This window comes from Podarcis cretensis (genome assembly GCF_951804945.1).
Source record: "Podarcis cretensis genome assembly, chromosome: 1".
Taxonomy (NCBI): Eukaryota; Metazoa; Chordata; class Lepidosauria; order Squamata; family Lacertidae; genus Podarcis; species Podarcis cretensis.
Genome location: NC_137170.1, coordinates 83,842,506 through 83,851,469, shown reverse-complemented (window position 1 = coordinate 83,851,469; position 8,964 = coordinate 83,842,506). Strand labels below are relative to the sequence as shown.

The following is an 8,964-nucleotide window of genomic DNA, read 5'->3' as shown; positions in this document are numbered from 1 at the left end:
GGCTCCTGCCCCTTTAAGAAAGGGCTGCTGCTACGGCATGACTCAGCATTCTTCCGAGGAGGCCGAGCTGCTTTACTGTACAGTATTTGGCTCACGGAAATTTCCGGCAGCGAGTACAACGCGGGACGGGATCCTCCTCCTCCTCCTCTGGGCTTCTGCTGGGGGCACGAGAAGGCGACACCTGCTAAGGCTTCGTGATCCTACTTCCCACTTACCCGAGAGTAAGTCCAGTGATTTAAGTGGGGCTTCAGTAGTCAGGGTCGCGCGGTTAGCCCCCTCCCCAGCATGCAAAAAATGAATAAAAGTGCCGTGTTTAGCGTGGGTGGCGGAGGGAAGAGAAGGAAGGGCGCGTGTCACTCCAATTGATCTGCTTTGTCTTTTCTTCATCCTTTTTTCTAGTGCCTGGAAAATATACGATCACCTATTTCCCCGTACGCGGTGAGTGCAAAATCGCGTAGCTAAAGTCTTGGATGAATTCATGCCCCCCCCCCAACCCATGATCATGATGGGTTTGGACCCCTCTTTAGTAGAGAAAGTGTTGGGGCAACCTCAGAATAATGCATTTACAGTACAGCCGGATCTTCGCCTATTATGATTGCTCGAAAGCAGCCCTGTTTGACCTCCGTGAGGTTTACTGCACAGGAATGAAAGGGATTGCACTTCTGACCTGGAGAGAAACGTTTTGCAGGCGAGGGCTTTCTCTGTTAGATTGAGACGGGGTGAGAAAGATTGCAGACCCGAGGAAATCAATGGAGGAGCTCATGGTTTTTCGCTTTGGAATGGTTTTCTGGAAGGGGGCAGGATGAGAGAGAAGATGGCGGGTGCTTCTTAAAGCACAGTGGGCAGACCTCAGGCACCTTGTGAGAATTAACGAACCAGTGTCCTGTGTGTTCACACCGGATGATTTGGGTTTCTGCCTCTCCTAGGGCGCTGCGAGGCCATGAGGATGTTGCTGGCAGATCAGGGGCAGGAGTGGAAAGAGGATGTGGTAACCATGGAGATTTGGACCAAGGGTGACCTCAAGAAATCTTGTGTGAGTATATGTGGTAAACTCTGGAGCTAAGATTTGGGGTTTTTTGGGGGGTGGGCAGTGAGTCCTGTTCTTGTGAGAAATGGGTTTTCCTAGGCCCTTCACACTGGTCCTTTGCTCCTCTGTCTACACACTGGAAGCTACAGGCCAACCGGGCCCCTCTCTCACCGAGAGATAGGTTTGGGATATCCACTCACCAACCTTTCTGTCTTTCCTCCCCTTCCTCACTAGGTCTTTGGCCAGCTGCCTAGATTTCAGGATGGAGACTTTCTTCTGTACCAGTCCAACGCGATCCTGCGCCACTTGGCAAGGAATCACGGTGCGGTTGGTGATAGGCAGGGGTGCAAGTAGAAGTGGAGTGTGTGGACCTGGGTTTATGGCAAATCTGTGCTGGTTGCCTTTCCAAGGGAGAGCTGCATGCATATGGAGGAGATGCGTGTCTGTAAATTTGCCTCTTGGGTGGGTCAGCAGGTGAATAGATGGCGATAGTGGTGGTAACAGAAGATAGCACTAATTTGTGTTCACCTGTGATTTGGGTGTTTATTTAGATGTATATTAATTGTACACCACTTTAATATTTGAATGATACAAGTATTTTTCTGAGTAATACCAGCCATAAGTTCTGACAAAAATAAAAGCATAAAGTAATAGGGAAGAAACAAGAATCAAAAACATAAAACTATATTAAGTGACAATCGACAATGGGTAATATATAAAACAGGAAGTCAAAATTGCATTGGGGCCCAGATCCTTCACTACTTGAAGGCAGCATTTGGGGGGGGGGGGAATGGGGCACAATTGGTAGTTACTAAGTTTTGTTTTTTAAAATACCCCCCTCAAGAAAGCAGCAGATAGATGAGAGCTCTTGCTCTCTGTGCAACTATCCTGTGAGAGAGTCTGGATAGTAATTTGAACATTCCCTCACCGACCCGTTTTCTTTGCTGCTCAGGACTCTATGGTCAAGATGCCCGTGAAGCGACGCTGCTGGACATGGTGAATGATGGAGTGGAGGACCTGCGTCTTAAATATGGCCGCCTCATCTATCAAAACTATGTGAGTTGGGTGTGGGAGGGTTTGAGTTTGCTTCCATACACTGAAATTGAGAGCTCTGTCCCCTTAATAGACTCTTGAAATATCTGTCAACTAGGTAGGGTGATGGAGAGATGTCTTTTTTTAAAAAAAGCAAACCCCAGTCTTTATTAAATATATTTCACAAAATTATACAACAATATACTAACTATATTACAATTTGTATCCCATCCCATACAGCAAAAAAATTAAAAATACAAGAAATTTTAAAAAGACCTAAAATAGACTTACAATTGTTCTCAAAAAAACTAAATTACACTTGTAATATTTTACACAGTATCATATTATTATATTATTTTCTTAAGTCTTTTGGAAAAAGAAAAAAGAAATAAAATGGAAACATTAAATTTACATATATTATCTATACATTGCAAGACTCATTCAAGATCTGCCAGGAGGTTTTTGCTGTCACTAATTTTTCAGATATTCCTTGAATATAATCCATTCTTGATTTACTTTTTGCGTCAAATACCCTCTTACTCTCCCTGTCATTTTTGCCATTTGCAGATATTCTAAATGGGAATGGTTTGAAATAAGAAAATGATTTTCGGTAAACCATTCATCTTAACTGCCGATCTCCTACCTCAAAGGGAGAGGTGGAGTTTGCTGCAGATTTCCAAGCTTTTCTTAATCTCATTCCATGTTTTTATATAGTTTTCTTGATACAAGTCTATGCATTTAGCAGATAACCAAACTCCTAAGTATTTTATGTTGTTCTTAATCTCTAGACCCGTGCTTTCTTGTAGATCTTTCTTCTCTTCTAGGCTCATGTTCTTAGCCAACAAATTAGGTTTTTTGTAATTTAATCTAAATCCTTCTTGCTTACCAAATACATTTATTATTTTTATTGCTGTGGGGATACTCTCTTTGGGGTTTTCAGTTGTTATTATCAGGTCATCCGCATATGCTCTTACCTTACATGTTTTTTGCCTAACTTAATTCCTTTTATTTTTTTTCCTCCTCAAAATTTCATTTTTGGAAATTTTTTTTTGAGAGATGTCTTAAAACATGTGGGTTTTATTGACGGAACGTCCTTGATCAGGGGAGGAAAACCTGTTGGACTAGAACTCCCATAATCCCTGACCTTTGGCCATAACAGTTTAGTTGATGGGAATTGGAGTCAGACAACTTCTGGGGTTCCCCACCTTGGCTTAGATGCTTGCAGCCCCAACATCCAAGCCTATAATCCAAATGTGTTCAGTTCAAATGAGATCACTCCCAAGTTGCAAATGGTCCTTGATAAAAGGGACAAGTTGGGAGAGAGTAGTGTCTGGTTTGCCTGAGGGCATGGCTGTATGTGCTTCCTGTAAGAGGAGGATGGGGAACCCATAGCCCTATGCATGTTGTTGGGTTTCAGCTCCCATCATCTTGATCATTGGCTGTGCTAGCTGAGACAGAGGGGAGTTGGAGTCAAACACCCCTGGAGGACCACAGATTCCCCACTCCCGCTGTAAGGAAAAAGCACTGCTGGGAGCCAAGAAAATGCAGATTCCTTGCTTCCACTGCAATGAGTTGTGTCAGCCAGGCTCGGAGCTCTCTTCTAGCAGAATGGAAGAAGCAACGAAGCTTTTCTCTATCTGATTATTGTACCTTGACAGGAGGCGGGCAAAGCGGACTATATTAAGGCCTTGCCGGGAGAGCTGCGTCCTTTTGAGAACCTTCTGGCTCAGAATGATGGTGGGAAGACCTTCATTGTAGGCAAACAGGTAAGGCAATCTGCCTGCTGGAGATCCAGTCGTGGGTTGGTCTTGTCCAATAGGGTGTTTCACATCTCAGGAAAGATTTTTCATGGAAACCCCTGCTGAAAGAAGGGGCGGGAGGCTTCGTTTTACTAGCACCTTGCAAGGTGCTTTGTAGTTCTGTCTTCGGGTCTTCAAAGCATATTGCACCTGATATCATTGTGATGACAGGTGAGTGACAAGATGGCCAATTTGGTCAGGAGGATGATCCTGATAAGCATCCCTATGCTTGCTATAGTTCTTTACTTCATCAGCTTGTACTTTGTTTTCAATCCTCCATCCAGAGCTGTTCCTAGTCCATGGTATATATTTTTTAAAAATAAAAACTAAGGGTGCAACGGAAGAATTGGGAGCACATTTTGAGTGTACTCAGGTGACATCAGGCGATTGACAGATGGGCCAGCCTGCCCAACCTGTCCAATGTGGCATGTGAAGGATGGGCTAGTTCACCCCCCCCCCCGCGCTGTAAATTAAGTCTTGTCACTCAACAGCAGGCCTGGCTGCAGGTTTGCCAGAGCCCTGGGTAAAGTGCCCCCTACTAGGCCACCTCCTTGACCAGTGGGCTTTCTTGCCAGGTCAGAGAAAAACAATATTCTGTAGTGGTCCCTGCAAGAGCACTGGGGCCCTAGTAGTTGCCCAAAGGTGCCAGGGGCTGATGCTGATTCAGCCCATAAATCCACATTCTATGACCAATAAATGATGTATTCCGGGATCTATGTAAATTATGCATGTTGTGTCAAGGGAGGGGCAAAAATCAATTCAGGCCGCTGAAACCACATCCCTAGTTACCAGAACCTTATGTAACCACTCACTCAGGCTACTGAGATTTTGCTACTTGTTGCCTCTATGCTTCCAAGCCTCTCACCATAGCCATAAGAACTAGAACATTGGCTTTTTTTAAAAAAAAAATTCATGTTTCTATTAAAAATGGGACATTTTCAAAATTATAGGAGTGAAAAACAGTTGTTTGGGACCTCTATTCGCACTGTTCAAAACTTGACAGAACTGCTTTTAAAAACAGTTTAAAAGAAAACTGAGATTCTGTACCCAGTTCTGACTTCTGTGCTTTCCTGCAATTCCACAGAATTATTGCACACACAAAATCCTGCCTCTGCTTTAGGAGGTGTGCAGCCAAAAATGTGGTAGAGATTATCCCTGCAGTGGCTTGTCTTGTATTCAGTTTACATGCATGCTCTGGTGTGTTTTACTATACAGTGGTGCCTCGCAAGACGAAAAGAATCCGTTCCGTGAGCCTCTTCGTCGTGCGGTTTTTTCGTCTTGCGAAGCAAGCCCATTAGCGGCTTAGCAGATTAGCGCTATTAGCGGCTTAGCGGATCAGCTGATAAGCGGCTTAGCGGATCAGCTGATAAGCGGCTTAGCGGATCAGCTGATAAGCGGCTTAGCGGATCAGCTGATAAGCGGCTTAGCGGATCAGCTGATAAGCGGCTTAGCGGATCAGCTGTTATGCAGCTTAGCAGATCAGCTGATAAGCGGCTTAGCGGCTTAGAAAAGGGGGGGGGAAGGGAAAAAACCCGCAGGAACTCGCAAGACATTTTCGTCTTGCGAAGCAAGCCCATAAGAAATTCGTTTTGCGAAGCACCTCCAAAATGGAAAACCCTTTCGTCTAGCTCGTTTTCCGTCTTGCGAGGCATTCGTCTTGCGGGGAACCACTGTACAGTGGTACCTTGGGTTACATACGCTTCAGGTTACATATGCTTCAGGTTACAGACTCCACTAACCCAGAAATAGTGCTTCAGGTTAAGAACTTTGCTTCAGGATGAGAACAGAAATCGTGCTCCGGCAGCGTGGCAGCAGCAGGAGGCCCCATTAGCTAAAGTGGTGCTTCAGGTTAAGAACAGTTTCAGGTTAAGAACGGACCTCCGGAATGAATTAAGTACTTAACCCGAGATACCACTGTAGTATGCTGTGACACACCCACACCATGTGAACTTCCCCCTGCTTAAGTTACATCTAATGTATTGAGGAATGATGGTGTTTTATATTTGACTGGCCCTTTCTCTTTCACCCACGGACACCTGCCTCTTTTGTTTTCTTCTTCCTCCAGATCTCCTTTGCTGACTACAATCTGCTTGATCTATTAAATGTGCATTTGGTCCTGGCCCCTGACTGCCTGGCTTCTCTCCCCTTGCTGGCTAGCTATGTGCAGCGGCTCAATGCCCGACCGCTCCTCAAAGCTTTCTTGGAGTCTGATGCCCACAAGCAGCGCCCCATCAATGGGAATGGCAAGCAATGAAATGGATTCCTTCACCAAGTTGCAGCTTTTCTGGTGACCTCTGGGTGCTTTGTAGTTTTGTATACACTAATGTTAATGAAGCGAGTTTCAATAAAGAGTTCTGCACATCTTTGCTTGGTAGGGAAAGTATGGTAACTAAATTCAGCAGAAGCCCACTGCAATCAAGAGGAGATGTGATTAATTTGCTAGAGCCAAGTGGCTTATTATAATTGTTGTAGTTACTATTGTTATTTGTTAAATTTATATCCCATTTCCCCTCCCGAATGAACCCAGGGTAGCATATATAGTGAAGCCATAAGCTTCAGAAGTGCAGCACAAGACAACTAAGGGTGAATATAGCCAAGGTGGTTAAAAAGAAGTAAATGCAAGAGCTCCTGCTTTTAGATCAAGGAGGCTGTGTGTGATTATTCCCCCCCCCCATGCTTTCCCCCGAATCAGAATCAGAGTCCCATAGCTCTGTTCACCCCTTTAAAAGTTATAATAATATATTATTTGCCACCTCATTTTGATGCACTCTAGCTCTCCACTTCCCACCTTTTGATCTTGGTCGTTTCCAGACAGGTAGCGATAATAGGCCTCTACAGCAAAAAGTTTAGTGACTCATAAGCTTTAGTGAACTAGATCTCACTTCATCAGATGCATGGGATGTGATCCTCAGTTGTAGGTGTGTGCATATATTGCCATGCCTGAGGCTGAGAGATTTTAGCCTGCGCTGCATTTTGTGACAGCAAGTTGGTAAAATGGCTCACTGCTCAACCAGTTTAGATGTTCTCTGAATCATACTGGGGAAACAGCAGGTGCAAGATCCCATTGGGCCAATGTGATTCAAATCCCTGTTCCATTACGAAGCTCCCTGGAGTGCCTTAAGCACATCACTTTCTTAGCCTATGGCATAAGTTATAATGAGAATTGTAATGATTTTGTACACTGAAGTTTAAGAATAAAACAAATGGCATTAAATTAGATTCTGTTATACAAAATGGTGCTCTTTTGCTGGAAACTTCCCCCTGGCTTGTGCTTAGGGAGGGGGTGGGTGCTTAGGGTAATCTTCTCATCTAGGCTGCCATTTGCTCTAAGCTGAGCCAGGAGGCTTGAAGCAAGATAAGTGAGCTCATTAACTTATTGAGGGTTAAGATGGTTGCTTTGATCCAGACGTCTGCCAATGCTCAGGGTGCTCTTCTACTCTTATCTCTGGATCATGGAATACTTTCTGTTTCCATAAATGATAGAGGTTGAGTTAGGTACAGGATTACAGTCACAGGGTCATGATTGCTATCGTGGTATGTGAAGGCTTTCTCCCAGTCTTCTGAAATGGTTATCCACCCAATGGCTGTGTGTGTTTCTCAACCTTCTGTAGAGACATCCAGGCAGAGATTTGTAACTCAGAAAAGTTCCCTTTCAACTTCTGAAGCTGCATAGAGGCTGCTGTGACACCTGTCATCCAGAGTCACATGCTCTTGTTCTTCCCGATGCATTTTGCTGCTGGAGGTGAAAGGCAAGATGGTGTCCCCTCCCCCCAACCTTCCACATATAGAACTTGGCAGTTGAATCTCAATTCGTTTCTGGCAATGGGACAGCTTTATCCACCTGAAGTCCACAGGCTGACTTGTGAAGACAGGCCCCATGATACACACAGCTCAGTCCTCCAACCCCTTTTTCACTATTTTCTTGCAGGGCTGCCTGGCAACTGCTGTGCCCACTGTATCCTCAAGTGAATAACTGCAGTGCAGCAACGGTAGCACCAATGTCTTGTGTGAGCAGAGCAATGCAGGGGCACATGTAGTGTCTGCTGGAGGGTGTTGTGAACTGCCTCCCTCTGCCTGTAGTCTTGGTCAGGTGCCTTTGCCTACAGCATGTCTATAACATAAGAGGGCAAGCAGATAAGACAGGCGGACCACCTGCCCAGTAATAAACAAATGTTACGGTGGGGGGGGGGAGGATTAGACTAAAGAGGGTGAGAGTGGTTGGGGACTCTGGAGAATCAACTGGGGGGGCTGCAGTTGTCTCCCCCTAACAACTGCTGCTTGAGATGACCACTTTACACTGCCTAATTGAGCACGTCTACATTGCTTTTTTAAAATGAGTGCTGGGAATGCATCTTGCAGCTTTTCCCTGCTTCTGTGCTAACCAAGGGGACCCCCTGCAGCCCATTCCAGTGTAATGAGATCATTCTTCTCAGACCAAGAATCAACAGGATCAGAGAGATCAGCTGCGTAATCTTCCTCCTGGCAGCACAACTGCAACAGCTGTTTGAAAATGAGGTAAACTGGCAAAAGCCAGGACATTTGGGAATAGAAGGAAATAGAAAGCTTGGGAGCCCTTCCTTCTCTCCCTGTTAGCCTGTGTCCATTTGGTGTCCTATCAGCCCCAGCCAGCGTGCTGTAGCCTCAAAACATCTGGAGGTAACCAGGTTGCTCTGTGATATTCCCTTGTCACTAAGGAGAAGCTTCTCGCTGTACTGCATTACTGGCTTGTTGTACCCCAAATTTGGTACATGCAATCGTGCTCTGTGTGCATCCTATGAAAGTAGAAGTTAATGAAGAATGAGAAGATACAGAAAAGAGTGAATAAAATGATGCTGGTGGAACATTTTTCCCATGGAGAAATTTTTTTTTTAAAGTTTCTAAAGTATCTGAAGAAGTGTGCATGCACACGAAAGCTCATACCAATAACAAACTTAGTTGGTCTCTAAGGTGCTACTGGAAGGATTTTTTATAAAGTTTCTAACTTAGAGATGGGAAATGGGAACAAATTCACACAGATATGCAGAATGTTAGTGTGTTTTTAGTTTATTGCTGATTTCAATTTTTTTGAATGTTTCAAGTAGTTGTTTTTAACTGTTTTACCAGTAA

General features: G+C 44.6%; 1 protein-coding gene across 1 annotated transcript; it reads left to right on the top strand.

Annotated features, from left to right (window-relative positions):
• The first annotated feature begins 2 nt into the window (after window positions 1–2).
• GSTP1 (glutathione S-transferase pi 1) lies at window positions 3–7,077 on the top strand. The gene is made up of 7 exons (XM_079956870.1): window positions 3–221; window positions 400–438; window positions 927–1,033; window positions 1,262–1,349; window positions 1,980–2,083; window positions 3,718–3,825; window positions 5,924–7,077. Exons 1-7 carry the CDS (start codon window positions 38–40, stop codon window positions 6,110–6,112), a joined length of 819 nt encoding a protein of 272 aa, XP_079812996.1. The 5' UTR covers window positions 3–37; the 3' UTR covers window positions 6,113–7,077.
• Window positions 7,078–8,964: the final 1,887 nt, after the last annotated feature.